This window comes from Perca fluviatilis, chromosome 4 (genome assembly GCF_010015445.1).
Source record: "Perca fluviatilis chromosome 4, GENO_Pfluv_1.0, whole genome shotgun sequence".
NCBI lineage: Eukaryota > Metazoa > Chordata > Actinopteri > Perciformes > Percidae > Perca > Perca fluviatilis.
Genome location: NC_053115.1, coordinates 32027219 through 32049628, shown reverse-complemented (window position 1 = coordinate 32049628; position 22410 = coordinate 32027219). Strand labels below are relative to the sequence as shown.

Genomic DNA, 22410 nt, shown 5'->3' with positions numbered 1-22410 from the left:
TGTGTGTGTGTGGGTCGGTTTTTGTGTGTAACATAACGTGGTGTTTGACGGCATCATTCCCTGACAAGGTGTCAGACACCTCTTCATAAAAATGTGTGAAAGCTTGTCTCCTCCTAGATTTTACTATAATGAGTCAAGGTTCTGTAGTAAACCTTTGCTGTGTAGCTGACAGGAGAGATGTGCAGCACTCTGACTGCTCAGTATAACCCTACAGGCAGGTACTAACCTTTTCCTCAAGTTTGCATGCCAGTCGTTTGCGAAGTGATGTCTTCAGGATGCTGTACAGTACATATCTACAGCTGCTTTTCATAGGTTTTGGGACAGTGACACTTATTTTCCTTTTTTCTTACTCCAACACATTGGACTTTAAATGTAACATGACCATTGGGTAAAGTGCTGACTTTCACACTATACCGTTTTGTACAGCATATTCTATAGTCCTCCCCAATTTTAGGGTGCCAAAGTGAATCCAACAATTTTGGCTTAAAATGCGCTTTCCAACCCGTTCTCACTCCCAAGTCGTGAAATTCTGGTCATTGTCTCTCAATGTAATGCAATAATACCAACGCATAAATCGCCCTTTAGCGACTTTATGGAACACACCGGGCAGAGCAGCAGCTCGACCACGGCGCTGTAAGATGACATAGTATTAAGAACTGCAACGGTAGCGAGTAGTATGAAAGATTGAAAATCTGCGTAAGGGGCAGGCTGGAGTGGTGGATGGGTCAAACAACAGAGGAGTTTCACCCAGGAGACCGGGGTTCATGTCCCGTTTTTGTCCATCGTGTCACTGAAACGTACATTTTTTAAACCCACCAACGATCGTTCCCTAACTAAGTGATAACTAAGTGGTTTTACCCTGCACGTTGAAAAATGACGCCAAATCGGTCCAGACCCAGAGCGTCAAATATATGCTTTCTTTGGAATTCTTTGAAAGCCCCCTGCGTCTGATTGAGACGTTAAAGGAGACCTTTTGCGTCGGTCACTAACGCCAAAGGCCCCTGACCAGGCGCTACCTTTTAAAACATGCTCAGGGTGAGACCGTGGTGTGCCTTTAGCTTATTTTTCAGTGTTGATTGTAGGTGGAACATCGGTGCATTGGAGTCTCTTACCACATGGACCAAATCATTGTCAGTGACAGTAAAGCAGGCCATCTTGACACTGGAAATGAATGAATCACGTGCTCCTGACATGTTCTTTAGTGCCAATTCAGTCAACCTAACTTCAGTCCAACTGATCTGATTGTGTTTCAGTGCTGAAGGTGGCTGCATTACAGGCCATGAACAGGAAGGGTACCAAATGGGTGTTGGTGGGAGACACATACAGTATTTTATATACATATACTGTATTTTGGAAAATGTCTGCCATGGTCATAATAATGCTAATTTGCAGTGGCCCAATATTCAGATCTCTTCTAAAAAATATTGAGCAAAACATTTTCCAATTTATTTTTATCACAAAATGAACAATGGGTTAGCTATGCCGCCCCACTATATAGTACTATTTTGAAAGGCATCCCATTCAAGCTAGATGTTGACACTTTAAACTCAAAGTCGTTGTTTCATTCCCAGTCTAATTTGCTTGATTAAAGAGCTGGCCCAACAGAAAAATAGTGCTCACCGTTCAAAATGCATACAACGTGCACACTGAGCCTCCCTAAAATGGAAATCAGAGCATCTAGACATCAGGTGAAAGTTTTCCCCTGACAGGATGACAGTTGGTCCATTGCCATTGAATTAGCAATTGACTTTGGGAGCTAATAGACTTTTCGTTTGAGGTACTCCATCCAAATGAGCGTGATTTTAAAGGTTGGGTTCCCAGCGGTGCGTTAGGAAATGTGCCCGTAGCCCAAGAAAAATCACCATGGCTGCTGTCATTTTAGTCTCAGCAGTTGTTGCATTATTCACCGTCTACAAGATTTGTCTCTACATGACATCATTACAGCTCGTCTGTCTCCTGTTCGAGAAATCACAGCTGAGCTGCTCAATATTACAGCAATACCTGCAAGTCGAAACTCGCAGCTAAACTAAGACGTGGTCTTCAAAACGTTGATTATGAACCCAGCAGAGGCTCTGATCATTTTCTCGCTGCTTCATCAGGGAATGACATTAAGCACACAACAATTATCCACAACATTTTCATGTAATTGAATGACTGATGAACACGGCAACAGCTAAACTAAAAGTGCGTTCACGATAAAAGAGAAGTGCACTATTAAGTGTCACATTACATATATGTTTTCTCAGCAACCTTTCTTATAACCAACAGTCTTCGTTTGATGGAAATCTTTGTTCAACTTTTTTTCAGAAAGTAGCCTGATATATCTAAAAGAGACTTTGGCTTTCTGAATAGAAGAAAAATAATGGAATACCCTATGATAATTAATTATTGAGAACATCCTTCATGATAAAAAAAAAGAAAAAAAGTAGCAGCGAGTAGCAGGTTTCATTCTGTCTCATAGGGAAAATCCCACAATTAGATTTTCAGCAACTTACTATTTCGGATGAGTAGGTTACCTTTTTCTCTCCGAACTAGTAACAGAATTAAGTGATAAAAAAAACTCCTCTCTTCTGATTTTTTATTTTTTTTATTTTTGCACTCTCCTTTCATACTGAACTCAACTCAATTTTGTTTGCTTCTGTGTCCCGTTACACACTCCTTTTTTATCAGAAGTAATACATTTTTGGATGTTTTTGACTGCAGGATGATACTGTGTACACGATTTATCTGATATGTCCATTTTTATTTTTTATTTAACCTTTATTTAACCAGGTAAGCCGATTGAGAACATATTCTCATTTGCAACGACGACCTGGCCAAGAGAAGGCATAAAACGTGCGAGACAACCTAGGGTTACACATTAAATACACACAAATAAAGACAGATGTACAAAATACATCAAAGAGTCTATGAAAAATACGGGTCAAATATAAATACTTAATGTACTACAGAATCTACACATCTTTCCTGATGTGTTTAAGGGCTGCACCAGAGGTTGGTTTCATTGCATATATAAATCATTGTTGTTAGTAAAGTAGAGCATTGTAATGGGCGCAAATCATTAACACTTTTATTCCAAGATTCAAGTAAAGTTACCAATGAATGTGTGTGTGTTGAGATGTTTCGCAGCTTCCACTGGCACTTTGTACCACTGAGTTGGATTTGGCAGGACGTCTGCTTTACACTACACAGGGAAATTGTTCGTTATCGCATATCAAAATGGTCATTTTATTTCAAACTTTATAGTATTAAGTGCAGTTGTTGCCAAGGCTTTAGTTGCATTCAGTACAGACCTACAGCTTAAATATGCTCATTTATGTCGAATTGTATTTCAATGTTGTGTGTGCTCTCTGTCTCTGCAGTGCCTGGCTCAGTGCCGACGGAGTCTCTGCAGAATACGCCCTATGAAGAGAAGATCTTCATGCAATGGAAAGCTCCAAACGAGACCAACGGGGCCATCACACTGTACGAGGTCAGTCAAAGACTTTTCACTCACAATGATCACACTCAGTGGCAACTTTCTAAGGTTCTGGTACAGGTTATTGGTTTAAAACCATACTGAAAAGCTTCAAAGTGTGAAAATGTGGAACTAAAATACAGTATAGTGAGTGTCAGTTCATAAGGCGCACCTGCGCAATTTGTTAAAGGTCCCATCTTGTAAAAAGTGAGATTTTTTTATTATAAGCAGGTCGAGGTGCAGTATAAATGCTGTGAAAGTATCAAAAAATAAAAAATCCGTGCCTTTAAACGAGCCGTCAGTACTTCTGTATGGTTGTGATGTCACAGCTATACTATATGTAGGTAGATAGTGCCTCTATAGTGGTGTTACAGTCATTCCCCAGCTGCAATGGCGGCTCAGAGACGCTGAGAGCACAGATTCGGAGGACCCGGAAACGCTGACCAATCAGAGCAGACCGGCTTAAAGAGAAACTAACGGAGCGTTTCAGACAGACACTATGAGGAAATTGTGTAAAGCATGTAAACATGTTCAAAATATAGGGCGCCTGGTTGAGCGTGCACCCGACGTACAAAGTCTCAGTCCTTACCGCAGTGGCTGTGGGTTCGATTCCGTCCTGTGGCCCTTTGCAGCATGTCACTTCCTCTTTCTCTCCCCCTTTCCTGTCTTCAGCTGTCCTGTCAAATAAAGGCCTAAAATACACAAAAATGAAATGAAATGTCCTAAAAATTCTAAATTTAGTGAAAGCAGATGAAATTTAACAGTTAACAAATGCAACTAGATAGGCTTGTCAATTTATGTCATATCCTTGTTATAATCAAGCTAACTCAAAATTTTGTAGTTACAATTTCTGGTCCTTCTCTCGTGATTGAACCTCTTTTGACTTAAAATGATGAGTTGTGATTGTCCTGATATGCGTTGACTAAACTTATCAACTTACATTTCTTAAATTGAATTTGGTGTTTCTTAATGAAGTTGACCTTCCAAATGAAGATGTTTGTAAAGTAAGAAAGAAGCTCACTTGATGAATACTGTCTTTTAATACCGTCGGTATTGAAACTATTTGGTGTTGACTGTGTGTGAAGCTAACCCGTTCTCACTCCCAACTTGTCAAACCCTGTGGCTTGGTCAGTGGCCTTTTCCCGTCAGATACCGACGTAAAAACAAACATAAACATAAATATGTTATGTTTATTGTTTTTGTCATGAACTCAACTCTGTTATGTCATTATAATTGTGGAGGACTACAGATGGAAAGTAGCATAATGCTAAATCTGGTGCAGCCATCTTTTTAATGTAACTGCACATTGTCCTGCTAAATAAACTAAACTAAACTAAAACTAAACTAAAAAATCACCCTTTAGAGTCTGTATGATGACGTAGTATTAAAGAGCGCACACGTAGCGGGTAGTATGAGAGACCCCAAATCTGTCTAAGGAGGCAGGTAGGGGTGGTGGATGGGTCAAACAACACAGAACTTTCACCCAGGTGGCCGGCGTTCGGTCCGCGTGTCGCACAAGCGTACATTTGTAACCCCGCCCACCATCTTTTCTTAAACCTAACTGTCCCGTTCTTCTGCCGGACGTCAGTTAAACGTACGTCCCGACCCAGAGCGTCAAAAGTAACGCCAAAAGTCCCAACCAAACGCGTCTAAAAATGACGCGCAAAGGGCTAGACGCTATATAGAAGACTTTTTGCGTCAGCATCAAAGGCGCGAAGGCACCTGACCAAAGGTACTTTTGACGTGCTGGGAGTGAGACTGTGTTGATGAAGCAGAGGGCTGCAGGTTTGATCCCAGGTTTGATGCTGATCTTTAACCAAAACTATGTAAAAAAAATTTTTAATTGTGATCCTATCTATTTCTGGGTATAACATGTATTTGTTACCATTATGACCTGCCAGCGGTGTGCAAAAACAGGTACAGAAACTCTATCTGTTTTAAAATAATAAATAAAAATCTGTTTTATAAAATAATTCTTGGGGAAGGACATAACAAAAGAAGGGCTTGGAAAATGAAGAGAAAGTGGAAAAGAGACTTATCCCTTGACAGTCCTTGAGACAATGTTTGCGAGTGTGTGTGTGTGTGTGTGTGTGTGTGTGCACGTGTGTGTGTGTGTGGTTATATGTGTGTGACGGTTTATTCGGGTTGAAGTTGAGTTGAGCCCTCTATCTAATGGATTATTGACCCGTTCGGTGCCTCCTGTCTGCCTCTTATATCACTGCATCAAGGAGGTACCTCACACTAAGACCTGTCAGGGCTATTAGTGTGTGTGTGTGTGTGTGTGTGTGGTTTTGAATGAAAGAGGGTGAATTACCAAGCAAAGGAATGTGTTCTTAAATCAGTTGGTGAGTTTCTGAGTGATTGTGTGAGCAAGTGTGGGGGGGGGGGGAGTTAGTGAAGTTGTCAGTGATGGAGTATGTTCTGAAGTTTCTGAATGTGTGTGTGAGAGATAATGTGTGAAGTCGAGAGTGTGTGTAGATAAAATGCGTTAGCTAGAAAGTGATATAAGTCCATCGGTAAAGTGTGTGTGTGTGTGTGTGTGTGTGTGTGTGTGGTTGCCAAGTTAAAAATAATAAAGTTTTTTTTTTTTCTCACTTTCCCCAAGTACAATGAGAAGGAATCACTAAGAAACTCAACTCTTTTTACCACGTTTTGAAAAAGATTCTTCCAACTATGAAATTACGTGTTGCCCGTTTTGTGTTTGTGCTGATACATCGATCTAAACTCTGCTCTTTCTGTCTTCTGATGTCTCAACCATGCTTAAAACTCAGAGTTATTATTACTCTCAATGCATCAGGATAGAATTTAGAAACTCCCAAAATAAATCGCAATTGATTCGTATTATATTTCTAATCTTCCTTTAAAGATTTGGAACACAAACATCTTTCACAAACATATTTCTTTTGTATGTTGGACTTCACTAGAGGGCGGCAACTAAGAGTATACTACTTGTTGATTATTCTAGTATTTATTTAGGTTAATTGTAATATTTATACGATTTAAAAAATGGCCACGAATCCCAGAGCTCAAGATGGCGTCACAAAATCACTTTTGTTATGGTCTACCCAAAGGTTTTTCATTTTACAATGATATAAAAAAAAAAGAGAGAAACCCGGCAAATTCTCTGACAATTTGACAAAGGTGGAAAATTTTCTTTGATAAATGACTACAATTATTGATTATTTTCACTTGCTGTGTCTGTCAAACACCTAAAGGCTGTGAGATGCTTCTCTGTCTGCATATAAGTTGGTGTGCACAGGTATCATTTGGATCCGTTTGTGTGGCTGTTCTCTTTGTACAGCTACTGTACTGTATGTGAACAACATTACCACGTCTGTAGTCTCACATTGCCAGACCTTATTCCACAGCGCTGTGGAGTAAGTTCTGGCTACACCACAGATACTTTCCAGGATAGGAGAAAAAAAAAAAAAACACTCTCGTACTTGTTGTTCGCATTTCTTTAAACTAATCATAATCATCTTGGGCTCGTCCAAACTCTGGACGCAGAGACGGTGCCTCTCGGGAAGGAACTTGTTCTGGTGGAACATTTGCATCCCGCAAAAGAAAACGCCACATACAATATTAAATGAAGTTAACTGTTCACACAATACAGTAACGTGAGCTATTTAAAATAGCTGGTTACATGGTTACACCTCATTAGCTCTTACCAGTGTATCTCCGTATGTACTTTGTCCACAGCAATCCCACCAATCTGTCCCAAAACGTCCCAGTTAGAGAGGAAATGCCGTACACATATTCTTTGTAATTCTTTACAATCATTCCTCGAAAGAACCATTACATGTCATTTAGCTGATGCTTTTATCCAAAGCGACTTACGATTGCTATATATATCAGAGGTCGCACGCCTCTGGAGCAACTAGGGGTTAAGTGTCTTGCTCAGGGACACATTGGTTGATGTATCGCAGTGGGAATCGAACCCAGATCTCCCACACCAAGGCGCAGTGTCATATCCACTGCGCCATCACCACGCCCACCACGCCATCACCAAGCAGGCCTGCCTTGTTGCACGATTCAAATTTTCAAACTCCGAATCAAACGGAGTTTGAGAACGGCAACTCACAGGGAGCAGAAGTTCGGGACATCTGGCGGAACATCCATCAGCGCCGGATGTGAGACAATTATCCTGGAAAATCCTGGCTAATGGACGATATCGTCGAAACAAACTTCTTTGCTTGAATGTGCACTTTACAGATTTCATTGCAGTTTTTCAGCTCGATTGAGAATATACGTGGTTAAGAATTGTAGCATCTAAAGTCATCTAAAACATCTTCCAACACAAGCGCACCTTTTATTGACGGCATCTTCCTCCCATCACGTTGCCCAAACCCTCTGTACGTCCTAACATCAATCTCCAGGCCCCATCTCTTTCTGGGCAGTAAAAAGACCGCTCAGTACCATCTCTGAGATCTCCATTTGACCTGGACCAAGAGCTTGAAAAACACTCAACCGCAGTTCATGAACATCCTGGCACCAATCCTCAATTTCGCATTGTTTTTTGTCCCTTTCATTAATGTGAATCTAAGCTCCCTGCCCTCTTTGCCCGGCGAAAGCGGCACGACTCGGCATCATCTGTTAAACATATCAGAGCCTGGACACAATGCGCTGCTATTAGAGATAATTACTATAATTGCAGCTATTGACAGGATTAAAGGCATCATCTGCAACATCTAAAGGGGCTCTTGTTATGTCCTATCCTGCTCTGTTGTCTCTTGTGTTTTCTTCCACCCCCACCCCATTCTGTTTCCCTAGCTTTTCAGGACGGAAACCAGATGAATTACACCTAGGACAATTTTAAGGGAGGTGTGGGGTTGGGGGAGGGGGTGAGATAGATTGGGTGGAGAATTGTGAGGAGAAATAAGGAGAATGACATGAAACATTTATCAAGGGAGCAAATGTGGAAATGTGGCCCGAAAGAAACATTATTCACCGTATAGCATGATTACATGAATTAATTCCGTGTGCAAATATGATCACTTCATCTCTCTCTTGCTTCTATTACTATAATTGCAGCTAATTACAGGATTAAAGGATACATCTGGGTGAGATCTAAAGGGACCAACCCACGCCCCCGCTCTCTCTCTCTCTCTCTCTTGTTCTATTCATCTGAGAAAGGATAAATGGTGTCTGGGGAAAATGTGGTGGAGGGAGGAAGTGAGAGGGGTGGATGGAGGTGTGGGTGGGAGAGAGGAAAACGGAGATGATAATTTCAACAACGAAAAAATCTTCTTTTCCACGGATGCAGGAGGGAAGAGTGATGGTTTTAAAACAGCGTTTTTGTTCTAAAATCTGCAGCAAGCTACTTCAGCAACTCTGTTATCTCTCTTCATTTCAGAAAACAAACAAAAGACAAACAAACCCGAAAACTTTGCAGAAGTGACTTAATACTGATTATCATCTCTGAAATAACAGACAATCCAGTCTGTAGAATTTGGATTCATCAAGCACTGCAATCAGTTGTGATTTCTTTAATTCCAAGGTTCCCATTTTTAGTTTAAGGAATATATTGCTATACTAAACGAGGCTGTTCTCATGAACCATTCATACATTTTGAATACTATGAATAGTAATGCACTGTAATTCGTATGTATTCCACGTATTTATTACTGTATGCCCTACAATGACTACGGCTTTATAAGAGCCGCGTAGAGAGGAGGTCAGGGGGATGTATTGGATGGGTGGGTCCTAAAATACAGGGCTTTGAAGCAGGGGGACCAGAGTTCATGTCCCGGGAGAAGTTGAGGGGAAAACACAAGACTTTGAGCCAGGAAACAAGTCTTTTTGTCCCAGGAGTACTACTTAAGGGACCAGTACAATATTGTTTCTACTCTTAACTAGTCGTTTTGGTGCCTAAACTTAACTGTCGTCGCCGCAGGACAGTCACCTTTTGTCGGCTACGCAACTGCAATCCTCACGTGCCTTTTGACCGTCTTACAGTCACCCTTTGTCGGCTAAACTTATTAGCAACGGCCGCTGAAACGACCGCCGCCTGACAGTGCTCTGTACCCGGCTCACAGTAACTCTTCTTCTCGGCTAAATTTACAGTAACTGTAAAGACCGCTAAACTTAACTGTCACGTGACCAGTCGTCAGGTGATCGGCCGGCGGTCGGCTTCATCTCGTAGGATATCATACGAACCCGTTTATGGGAATGGGTTGGATAAACATACACTTTAAGTAGGCAGCTTAGACTCATTTAATGTCAGATTATACTGTGATCTTCTTATATTGGCATGGCACATTTAATTGACACTTAATCTGATCAGTATCTCATTCTTTGCTGATATTTAGCCCCAGTCAGGGTAGACCTTTCCAACAGCCATACCAAAATCCTTGATAAATTAGTCTATTCCACCCTCCATCCCATTCCGGGTGGTCACTGCCAATCAGGGGGCGTAGTTGTCATGCTGTAAACTTCTGATCCAAGGTAATGAACGTGACTGGTGAATGAAGCGGACATCAGGGCAAGTATATAAAACGGTTAATTTCAAGTCTTTCCTTTTCTTTAACATTGGACCAAGTTTGATACAAGGTTTTCACCCTGATCTTCTTAAATTTTAAGTCTTTCCTTTTCTTTTCCATTGGACCAAGTTTGATACAGGATTTTCACACTGATCTTCTTAAACTGGCATGGTGCAGTTTAATTGGCATTCAAGCTGGGCAGTAGATCTGTTAGTTGGGAGGTAGCTGCATTTAAGGTCTTAGATGTAGGAATTTACAATGGCTGGTTTAAAAACCAGAGGCCGAGACGCTTCATGATTGAATACAAAATAACTGCTCTCTTATAATCATTTTCATTCAAAATGTATCAATAGTAAAACCAAGAGGTTTCTCTCCCATGTAAGACTCCCTGCAGCCCTCTGTGACCCCTCAGATATTACAAGTGTATTGGCAGTTATTGTACTGAGAGGAGAAAAGCACTCAAACTCCCACTGGTCATAACCTTGTCAATCCCTTCTTTGAATGCCTCATCAGACCATCATCGCAGGTCCTCTCTGTTAGCCAGCTCGCCTCCCTGCTGGTCTCTGCGGAGTTATTCCTGAGCCCCTGCGAGTCTAACAGATGCAGCTACTAACATTGATTAGAATGAGGCAGTGAGGCAAATCATGAGATCAGAGATTTTCTGATTTGGTTTGACAACAAGTCAACGATTTTCATTTTCGTTTCAACCTAACCTAGAAAACACCACATCCCCAAGGTTGTCATGCTTTTGTTTTCAAATCTACTTAGTTTATAGGAATTGCCCTTCTTTGTTTTGTGTGGATAAATGGAGTTTAGGTAAAATCTGAAAATCCAAAGCAGTTAAATTGATCGGACAGTCCTTCTGTAAGTTGTACTGTCTTGTGCGTGTGGGTGAGTGTAGAATAGAGAGAGTGTGGAGAATTGGAAAAGCTGCACTTTGCTATGTGAACATTTTTATATTTGTGTGTGTGTGTGTATATATATATATATAAATCAATATATTCAATTTAAATATTGATTACATCAAATTGATCAACATTTATTTTATCTGTTCTAAATGTACTTTAATAGGGATATTTTTCAAGTTTTCAATACTCAAGTGGTATTTGAGACTGGACTACTCCGGTGGTAACTTGACAGTACATGCAAACAACTTTAGTCTTGTGGAGAGAACCATCTGGAAGGCTTTGAAAACTCAACCTTTCCATTCAAAAGACCCTTTTCTTTATCCATTTCTGCTCAAGGAGCTTTGTTTCTGCTAGTAAGACCTGCTCCCGTCTCCGCCGTCTCGTCTCCAAGAAGCCCCCCTCTTACTGACTGCCTGTGCAGTTCTGCTGCACAGTGGACAGAGTGGGGGGGTGGCTGTTTAGAGTTTAACCGAGGATCTGTGGACTGCATGCACGGGAATGAATTACAATAGAAATATATTTTAATATATTTATAAGTCCTTAAGAGGGTCGCTAAATGTAGGGAGAAAGTCGCCAAGTTTGCAACCCTGTCCACAACGTTACTGCTGCAGCTTCCGGTTTTCCCAAATTACGGAGCAAAATCACAGAATGTGTGTTTAATCGCACATTTAAAAAAAAAAAAAAAAATGGCGTTTGCGTTAACTCGTTATTTTGACAGCCGTAATATATATGGGCTATATTCAAAATATTCTAAATACTGTACGATAAAATTAACAGAGATGTTTACATTGAAATAAGTGAGAACATGACCAGAACAAACTTTAACCATAATGAAAATGACTTAAATTGAATTCAGTACTCTCTTTTTAACAATAGCCGGTTCTTTTAGAGGAGATTGAGAGTAATGACTACAATGCGATTACGTAACATGAGCAGCGTTATCGGCGCGTAATGGACCGACATTTGTATCTCGTAATAGTTACACCACCAATAATGCCCGAAATGATACCAAACATTTATAAGTAGAAGAAATAGGTTATGCTCTCATAAAACGATGGATTGGAAGTTTGTAAGTACACCAGACGTTTATGTAAATAACACTTGCCTGCTTGCTTCTGCTCTCTGCTGTTGTTGTTGTTAAGACGTGTAGCAGCGGCCTGTCCATTACAACACCGAAAGAGATGCAACAAAAATATTTTTTAATTTAACTTTTTTTTAAAGTAAGTGCTGTAGTATAAAGCAGAGGAGACGCAGTAATAACTGAGATAAGTTTGGAGACATTACCTTATTTAATCATTAAATTAATAAATATTTTTTTGTTTTCTTTTCGTATGTAGTAATTTGTAGACGGCCCTAAGCACTCGTCTAACTGCAGGTAGCAGCAGCAGCAGCAGCAGCAGCAATAGAGAGCTGAAGAGAGCAGGCAAGTGTTCATAAACTTCTGGTGTACTTACAAACTTTCCAATCCATCGTTTTATGAGTGCATAACCTATTTGTACTACTTGTAGACGTTTGGTATCATTTCGGGTATTATTAGTGGGTTAACTTACAAGATACAAACGTGGGTCCATTAGCCCCTGCGCTAAGCTATTCAGCTGATAACGCTACTCTATCTAACTCTCCCAACGTTCGACCCAGGTGAAAAAAGCTTCTGGGGAGGTGTTTGGCTCGAGGTCATGGTGCAAAGGACCCTAGGGTGAATTACTCCGAACCATCACCTTAAGTAAGTAACGCGTTATATAATCTATCGTTTAGAGAATATTACAGATTCGAGAGAAAACTGACAGAAGGGCGGCACTGAAAGTTAAAGTTGCAATTCCAAATTCGTCTGCCACTTCAGCACCACGGACAGTGCCATGGCTACATCAATACACAGCACAGTTAGCTGCTGATATTTCAGAGCCGTGTTCGGGGCCGTAGATTCTTACTTGCACAAACCTCAGTGAGATAAAGAATCAATGAGTCAGGCAGACTAGACTAATATATGTATCTAAACATCCCCACTGCCCCTGCACTCTCTCTGCTACTAGGGCATGGAGAGAGGGGAGGGGGAATATGATATGGCCTACTGGTCAACATGGTTTCTATAATCATAAAGGCAATCTGCCTCTACCCTTAACTAAGTAGTTGTAGTTTCATAAATATAACCAAATTCAAATGACCTATTTTGTCATTTAGAAGACTTCAAAGCAAGTCAACTCTCCAGCTGCTGAATATCAAGCAGCGAGACTGGGAAAAATATAAGAATGTTTTGCTGACAAACCTTGGAGCTGTTTAATTCAACACACTAAAGGGATAGGCTACTAGTACAGTATTATTCTGTTCTTGTGTGTGAATAACTTTACTCTCCAATTCCTCTCTCCTCAAGTAGGGCCTTTAATCAATCACACAAATCAATACTGGCAAGCAGTCTGGCATTTATTTCAGTGAGTTACCGTGTTCCAAGCTGTTGATTTCTGTAGAAACAGCAGACATATATAGTTGTTACATTGTCTTCCCTTATCGCTGGTTTCTGAACAAAGGAATGATTGATTCTCATTAGCGGAGCAGCAGTCGCCTGAGGTGGTGTCGCTTCTGTTCAGTGTTTACCGGGCAATAGCAGCGGCTCAGCTCGCGTCAGTGCAAAACACGAAGTTAAAGGCGCCGCAGAAATCCAACAGGGCATGCGACGATTCAACAATGGAAAGACGGAGGTCATGAGATTTCCATGCAATCTCGTGCATTTGAAGTATCACTTAGGAATATCAGTGCTTTTATGAGAAACTGGGACGGCCTAAAAATACCCAGAATTTAAGGTTTGTGCATTTGAAATTATCTGTATATTTGTAATACAACATTAGTATGGATGAAAGTACTCCAGATTTTCATTGATTTTAAAGCTGTAAATGACCAATCTGTAATATTTCCCCACAAAATGAATTGCACTTATAGTCACATAACAATTTTGGTGGAATTTCCAGAAACGCCATGTTCTGAGAAGATGGGACAAAGGAAAACTTAGATAACATCCGGTCATTTCTGGACCACAGGTCAGGTAGTCTATATCCACGACATTCCACTTCCGTGATTGCTCTGTTGCCGACGGAAATTCCGCCGGATGTCCCTCATTTTGTCCGAATGTCCGTCACCTTCTTCTTTCTTTGTTTTGGCATTTTAAACTGCGGTGGATTTCTGAGGACTATGGTTAACTGCTCCTCAGATATCTGCAGGGTAAATCCAGACAGCTAGCTAGACTATCTGTCCAATCTGAGTTTTCTGTTGCACGACTAAAGCAGCCTTTGAATGTTCCACCAAAACAAGTTACTTCCAGAGGCTATTTTGCAGCGGCACCGCAGCTTTTCCCAGTGCTTAGCGCCGACCAAAAGGATTGTGATTGGTTCAAAGAAATGCCAATAAACCAGAGAAGGTTTTTCTCCCATCCCGGAATGCTGTGTGGACTAGCCAGACCTTCCTCCTCCGCGGCGCCGGTCTGGCAAAGCGAGACTACAGGTCAGGGGACTACAGTGTTTTCCCAGACTCTAATAACCAAATCTTTTCATATATGATTATGTGTGTGTGTGCGTGTGTGTCTACAGATGTAGAGTCTAGGCAGCTGCATAAGGGAATGTTTTGTTCCAGGACTGTCTCCTTTTGGAGGTTGGTGGAAACGGGGTAAAGGGACCTGACCAGTTTAGCATACATCCCAGAGAGATATAGACTCAACTAGGTTTTAGGTGGGCATCTTTTGTCTTAATAAATTGGCATAACACAAACTTGACAGCTTGAGCGAGGGATATATGCATCTAGGGAGACACACAGACCCTCAGAGTTGAGAAGGCACTAAACGATAACACACCGTGGTTAAACTGCACTGCCTGCCTAATTTCTCCTTGATCGAGATTCCATTAAATGCTTGTGTGTACGTCATCAAAGTGTCCTGCACCTTCATGTATGCAGAAGTCAAGTATCTTGAGTTTTTCTACAACATTAGTGAGAGTTTGACTCACTAATGAAAATAAGCATTTCAGTTGTTTTTTTAACTGATGATCGGTGGCGATATTGGCCCATTTTACTGATGTAAAGAACAAGACATAATCAAATGTCATGGTTGTCTAGTGTGTTAGTGGGTGACCAATCAGTTTTGGAGATTCAATTTATCTTTTCTCACTCATGAAAGGTCAGCCAAACCCTTAGTTTACACGTGGAGCACAGCATTGGCCTTTAACACTAGCAGTTGCACGGCTCTGCTGGGAAAATGTTTACTGACAAGTAGCTTGTTTGTGGATTTGACCTCAGTTGGCTTCTTACGCCAGACTCAAAGCTTATAACGTCTCCTACTGAAAGTTCACACAAACACACACACACACCCCCCCACACACACACACACAGACACTGACAGCTAAATAAGATTGTGAGAGAAGATCTCTGCAGAGCACTGGCCTGCGGTGTGTGTGTGAGTGTGTGTTTACTACAGTATTGTTTAACAGGAGATGAAAAGACAAGGCACTCAGTTAACACACACACACGCACACGCATAGACGCCTTTTTCTGTTTCTAGAAGATCAAAAAGAGAAGGAAAATAAAGACGCAGGAATAACAAAATCAAGATGTTGCTTTGGTCGGTGTAGAAAGAATGTGAATCAGAAATAATTGCCACTTTTTTACAACTTGTATACAAAAATAGAGTGTGGTCAAGACACTGATACTAAAGAGTGAGAAGCATTCTAATCCATAACTTTCGTCTTCTGTCTCTTCGCCTCCTTTTTCCTCTCCTCTCTTCCTCTGTATTGTTTTTCATTTCCGTCAATAATGGACTATATTTGGTTTGGCTTCCAAGTCCTTGAGCTGCTGACCCCATTTACTCTGTCACACTACCTGTTTGGCCTGCAGGGGAATGGCCTAGTATCACTTACACCTCTGTGTACTTGTGTGTACTAATGCAGCCCTGTTTTCCTGAAAATATAAATTTCTCAAAAAAAACTCACCAGTGGACTAAAAAAGAAATATATGTATATATATATATATATATATATATATATATATAGTGTACACAGTGTATATATAGCACACGTCTGGATACAGTGAAGCAAATCTGTCTGCTGGTAGTCAAAGAGAAGAGGATTATACACCTAGGTGCACACACACACACACACACACACACACACACACAGTGGCACTATCTTTGTGGGGACCCGACACTGACATAATGCATTCCCTAGCCCCTTACCCTAATCCTAACAATAACCTAATTCTATCTTAATCCTATCTTATCTTAACCCTCAAACAGCCCTTTAAAGTTGTGGGGTCCAGCATTTTGGCCCCACAAAGCTGCCCGGACCCCACAAGTATAGTTAAACAACACACACATATATACACACACACACACACACACACACACACACACACACACACACACACACACACAGGGGTAATAGTCGGAGAGGATTATTCATCTAGACCCCCCACACACACACACACACACACCCTCTGTATCTCTTCCACACATACACGCACACACAAACACACACACACACACAGACACACAAACAAACACACAGGATTATGCGCATGCCTCTAATCTCTCAACCGCTACAACTTCCTGCCTTGTAGCCAATCAGGGCTACACGTCAATCTCTCTAGCCAATTAAATGGCCAAAAACAGGCCAAAAAAAATAAATATATATATAAATCCAGCTTTTCAACAGGCATTATGCCTCCCTTGACAACTTTACCTCTCAGATCTTCATTTTCTAATGTTTATTCTTTTTATTTCTTCTCTTATTACCTCAGTGCTGAGGCCTGGCACACTGCTCTGGCGCTGCTGTCTTTATTTATTGGTTTCTCTCCTTTATTGCCCCAGTTGTACATTCAGTTTTTCCTCTATTGATTCATACATCTTTCTATTATATATCTGCTTTACTAGTCACTTTGGGACATACAGTAAGTCTGAACAAACAGTGAAATTAGAGAATTTTGCTCTCCTATTAACTCATCTTTTTAACAGCACTGTTACAGGAACATATCAAAGATCTGTGCCTCGGACTTTGGACCTGTTGCTATTGGTTACAGTGTGGTTACAGCCACCGTAAGAGTTTAAACACACCCTTAATTAAGCCCTGCGTTAAACTGGTAATACCTAAATGCGAAAGAGTAAAAAAAACAAGACTGCACAGCAGGGAAAAAAAGGTGATCAAAAACTGAGGATTGTGTCTATTTTTCATCACTATAACTTGCTGATAGGTGAAAAACTCACATAGTCACACAAAACAGTGCGCCCGTAGATCACTGCCAATCTGCGGTGAATAGCTTGTCAGCAGATGATTTTTAATGTGGGAGTGAGAGCAGAGGAATCATGTGTGGCCCACATTAGCATTTAGAGGGAGAGCGCTCCTTCTGTCACTCGTCTTAACTCGGCTGGCAGGAAGTTGCTGCGCGGCTGTCAAACAGGCGTCACTCGCATGTGCATTCGGCCCGTTTCCCGTCAAACTGTCACCACCGGCGGATTTTTTTTCGCAGTGATTTTAACGCTCCGTCTCTGATCACCTCTTCCAGGGTGGACCGGGTTTCTACACTTTGATACTTTTTTTTTTTTTTGCAGTGGAGGGGGAAGGATTTTGATGTGAACTCGTGGTCGCAGCGGGCTGCCGTAGCAGACAACTGACAGGATACAAGAGCTTCCCTTGTATCCTGTCAGTTGTCGAATGTCATTCCCGAGGCTTGGCGCTGCTCCGTTCTGCCGCTCGACTGCCGATTGAACAGCCTGATTTAGCGATTTTGAGGCCTTTTGTTAGTGATTAACAGCCCAGCTATTTATGAAGTTGGATTATTGTCGGTCTACTGCTCAGCTCTCCTTTTCTCTCTTTGTCCTCTTCCATCTCCCTCTGGTGTATATATTTATCTCAGCGAGAACAATACTACGGCCTGGAAATTCTATCAGGCTATGTTTAGTCCTCATCTCGCTCCGTCCTTCTGTCTTTCTCTCTCTTTCACTCGCGTTTGCTTATCAAGAGTCAATGAGAACAATAGAAGCAGCGCGGCCACGAAATATTATCTGTTGTCTGTTGCTATTTCTTTTCCCCGTTAGCTTATCTCGTTGGGAACAATAGGAAAGCGGGATGAGGAGAACACCAAAGATCCCATCTGTGTTTTTATGTATGTATATATGAATAAGCACCACATGTGCATCTGCATGCCTGTTTGCATTTATTTGCATATACATACATCTTTTGATTGGTACTGTATGCCTTTGTGTGTTGCGTGTGTCTCGGTATTAGCATTTGTGTGTATGTATGTGTGTGGGTGTGTGTGTTTGTGGGTGTGTGTGTTTGCCTTTCTATTGGTAGTGACCCAGAATGTCTTGACATTTTAAAGCCGGGAAGCAGGAGAACAGTCTGTCCCAAATGGAGACTTCTAAAAACAGAAATGCTGGAACTTAAAACAATAGGTGCCTACTAAGTTACAGGGCGAGGCAGAAGGCGCCAGGCAACATGGTGAGGGGAGGAGAAGAAAAGAGAGAGAGAGAGAGAGAGAGAGAGAGAGGTCTTATTCTGGTTTAATATATTGTAACTATAAGAACATGTTACAGACAGACAAAGAATTAACGCTCCTGTTATCCTTGGGGTCAATTCGACCCCAGTCAGTGTTAAAGGTCTCTTAAAATAAAAGAGCTTTTCATCATTTCCGTTGCTTCATATTGAATGACGTTTCCTCATTTAATGCAACCCAGTCTCACGGCAGTTCGTGAAATGGTCACGTGATGTAATATTTGATTCGTGTACACGGACACGTTTATCTCGTTTTTTTCGTGATGGTCAGCACGTTATTTTTAAACTAATGAATTTCAATGGGAAGCATCTTTCGTGATCACAGCACAATTCTCAGCGAGAAGATGATGTAGCATTAAGAGCGACTACGGTAGCGAGTAGTATGAAAGCCCGAAAATCCGCGTCGGGAGGTTGGTTGGGGTGGTGGATGAGTTTAACTTTCACCCAGGAGACCGGGGATCGTGTCCCGCGCGTTACGTTTCCTAAACCCAACCCAACTTTCTTCTTTTCTTAAACCCAACCGTGCCGTTGTTGTCCCGCGGCCCGTTATTGTTTTCCTAAACCCAACCGTCCCGTTCTTCTTCTCTTAAACCTAACCTGTCCCGCTGTATACAGCTATGCAATTGTTGGTATTATGAAAAACGTGCTGACCATCACGAAAATACACGAATCAAATAGATTACATTACGTGACCTTTCCCGAACTGCCGTGAGACTGGGTTGTTTAATGGGGACAACTAGGTAGACATAAAATGTCCTGATTGATATATTTTCAATGTCCTGTGTGCATTTTGAATCCATCAGTGTTCCTTTGGGGTCAATTTGATGAACTTTTTTTCATCTACCAGCCAAATGGCTAGTGAATGTTTAATTTTTACCAGCCACCTAATAGAGTACCATTGGGTTTTTTTTAAGCTGGTGAGTGAAGCAAATCTACCAGCCACTTGCATGTTGTACCAGCATTTAGCTGGTAAATGGTGCTAATTTTAAACCCTATTGGTGCCTCCTCCCTTTCCAACGTATAATTATCGTAAACGTAAAAGTTATCATCATGGGGTTGGTTTGTGTGTTTTAAGACAAAACGTATTTAAATAGAATCACTTTCATCAAGAAAAGATTAAGCATTAGTATCAGAAATGCATAGGGGGCGCCCGGGTAGCTCAGTTTGTAGAGCACGCGCCCATATATAGAGGTTTACTCGTCGACGCAGCGACCGCGGGATTCGACTCCGACCTGCGGCCCTTTGCTGCATGTCATCCCCCAGAACAGAGCAATGGAAACAAAGGTTATGTGAGAGTGAGAGTGAGACAAAGTGAGTGTGCTGCCCATGAAGATTCAGATTTAGGAACCATCACCGATGATATAGATAATGATGAAATAGATAATACAGTCCCAGCCCCTATGAGCGTTAAGAGCACAACAGAAAGTAAGTCAGACCAACTTTATTAATGTATGCTGCTTTGATCTGCATTGGATGAGAACGTCTGCTAAATGCTTAAAAAGTAGAGAGGTGTTAAATAAACCATTTGAAATGCCACTCGAGTGAATGGTGGCAAAAACAAAACGGAGCAGAAAGGACAGACACCTCACACACTTCCTACTTAATTCAACACGACAGAGAACCGCAACACTGAGATAGTGAGGAATGAAGCTACTTACTGCATAATTTCTAATAACGCAAACGGGAGCGCCGAGGATAAAAAATTGGAAAATGACAAGACGCAATTGAAACAGCATTTCTACAACAGCGATCCCACAACAGCGCCTCGTAAACATTGTTTATTTTTGTGAAACTTGGCTGTTGCTCAAAATGCTGCGGCCCAGAAGGGCACACAACCGCACACACACACAAACGCACACACACAAACACGCACACACACGCACGCACACACACGCACACGCGCGCACTGCGGCTGTGGTGTGTTTGATGAAGAGGGCTGCTAGGTAAAGGCTACGGCTTCTAATACTCACCAGCATCAATCTCCTGCATGGGTAAACACATGCAGTGCATGTGGCCGCACACACACACACACACACACATAAACGCACACGTACACAGATGCGCACACACAACACACACGCGCACGCACACACGCACGCACACACACCTGCAATTTTTCTGGCATTTACAGTACTTCCTATACATCACACTTAATAATGGGTTTATATGTTGTTGTTTTTTTATAATTTTGTTGTAAAAGGTTCTTAAAAAATATCTGAGCCTAATAAAAAGTAATTTCTAATGCTAAAAAGTCACCAATAAAAGTTTGTACAATAGTACATCAAATCTGTGGTTGTGCATGATTATGATTATTATATTATTGTTAGAAAACATTTTCTAACTATTCACGCTCTCAGTTACAACTTATAAAGCTGAAGATGATAGGTGTGGTACCCTGCTTCAATCTTTTGATGCGCTTTGATGCTTTTCTGTATTGGCATCCCTCTCTCTTTTCTCTCTTTCTCTCTCTTCAGATTCTTTCTCTCTCTTTTCATTCCTCATCTACCTCTATCAACCTCTCTCACCTTCTCCATCCTGCACCCAAATTGAATCACACAAACACACACACACACACACACACACACACACACACACACACACACACACACCCACCCACGCACCCTCCCTCCGGTGAGTTATCCCTCACAGACTCACACTCTATTACCCAAGATGCACTGCCGTGCTGCACGCCTGCCTTTTCATTGACCAATAAAACAACCTGAGCTTTATGGCTCTACCGATTCCAAGTACATCAACTATAGAGAGAGAGAGAGAGAGAGAGAGGAGAGAGGAGGGGTACACAAATGTAGAGGAGAGCGTTCACCTGAGGTTTATGACCCAAACTCCTCCTTTTTAAAGAGAGAAAAAGAGAGAGAGAATGGGTGAGTGGATCACGTGTGGAGAGAGAGAAAGAGACGGAGAGAACATTTTGGAAATAGAAAAAGGGTGTGCAGAAAATACTTGACTCAATGGAATGAGCGATAAAACGGAGAAAGAGAGCCGGCCATGTAATACGGAAAGAGGGGAAAATAGAGAGAGCGTAAAGCCCATAAAAGTATAGCGAGCCATTCATGACTTATAAAATAACAGCCATCGATGTGCGAACCAAAACTGCAGCGTAGATGAAATAGATTCTATTTTATTGTTCCAGCCCCTGAGTCCCAGACTGTATAAATAGCTATTGATTTAACTCGTGGTATTCAGCCAGCCGGGCCCACCTTTCAGGCCTGGGAGACGTCAGCTGCTTATGGAAGGCGAGGCTGCGGCTCTGTCGAGGGGGCTCCCCCGCTGCGTTTTAGACCGCCGTCTTCTATTGGCTGAAAGGTTTTGTCCCAAAGTCCTGAATCTTGAGTGGCATTTTAGTTGTCTGTCTGTGTTGTACCCGGGGGAGGTAAGGGCTGGGAAAGTGGAGGAGAAAACCTGTCGTTATTGTTTCACTTCCTCAGTGCACTGGCAACAAAACAAAAGCCCGGAATAAGAACAGAGGAAAACTAACTGTGTGTTCATGTTGGTAGGACTCCAAGTTACCTTCCGAGGCCCACGTAGACCCATGTCTGTCTTTGTTTGGGAGGGACAGGGGATCTTTAGGGGGGGAGATAGCAGGTCAGCAGTGTATGCTGTATAGAATTGTTATACATTGTCTGAAAGCTGTAATCTGAGCACTGTGTCAAGTTTCTCTAGTCTTTTTTTTCAAATTTCGAAAGTTGAAGTATATGTATAAGTATATGATGCCCACCCCCATGCTCTTATTATGTCTCATAAGTAGGGTTGGGCATCGTTTGGATATTAACGATTCTGATTCTGATTCCAATTCCGATTCTTCCTTTCGATTCCGGTTCTTATCGATTCTCGATTCCGATTCTTTGAGGGGTGGAGTTGAAACGGGTTACATGCCTATTTACACCAACAAGAGGGAAGTTTTAGTTTGATTCAATGGTGGTTTGCAGTTTTACAGCTTTTTCAATGCAAAATAAAGCCAGACTAGAGCTCTGCTTACTGTGCTGCACGGCTGCAACACAACAACCGCTACGGAAACCAAAACT

The 22410-nt window shown here is 41.6% G+C and overlaps 1 protein-coding gene across 11 annotated transcripts in view; it reads left to right on the top strand.

The window, feature by feature from the left end:
* The window catches only part of ptprt (protein tyrosine phosphatase receptor type T), a 452792-nt gene that overhangs the window by 217581 nt on the left and 212801 nt on the right, over positions 1–22410 (top strand). For all 11 annotated transcript variants that reach the window (XM_039797954.1, XM_039797952.1, XM_039797953.1 and 8 more), the window contains exon 11: positions 3363–3472. In XM_039797954.1, coding sequence (XP_039653888.1) covers positions 3363–3472 — 110 coding nt within the window. The remainder of the gene's footprint in view (positions 1–3362; positions 3473–22410) is intronic.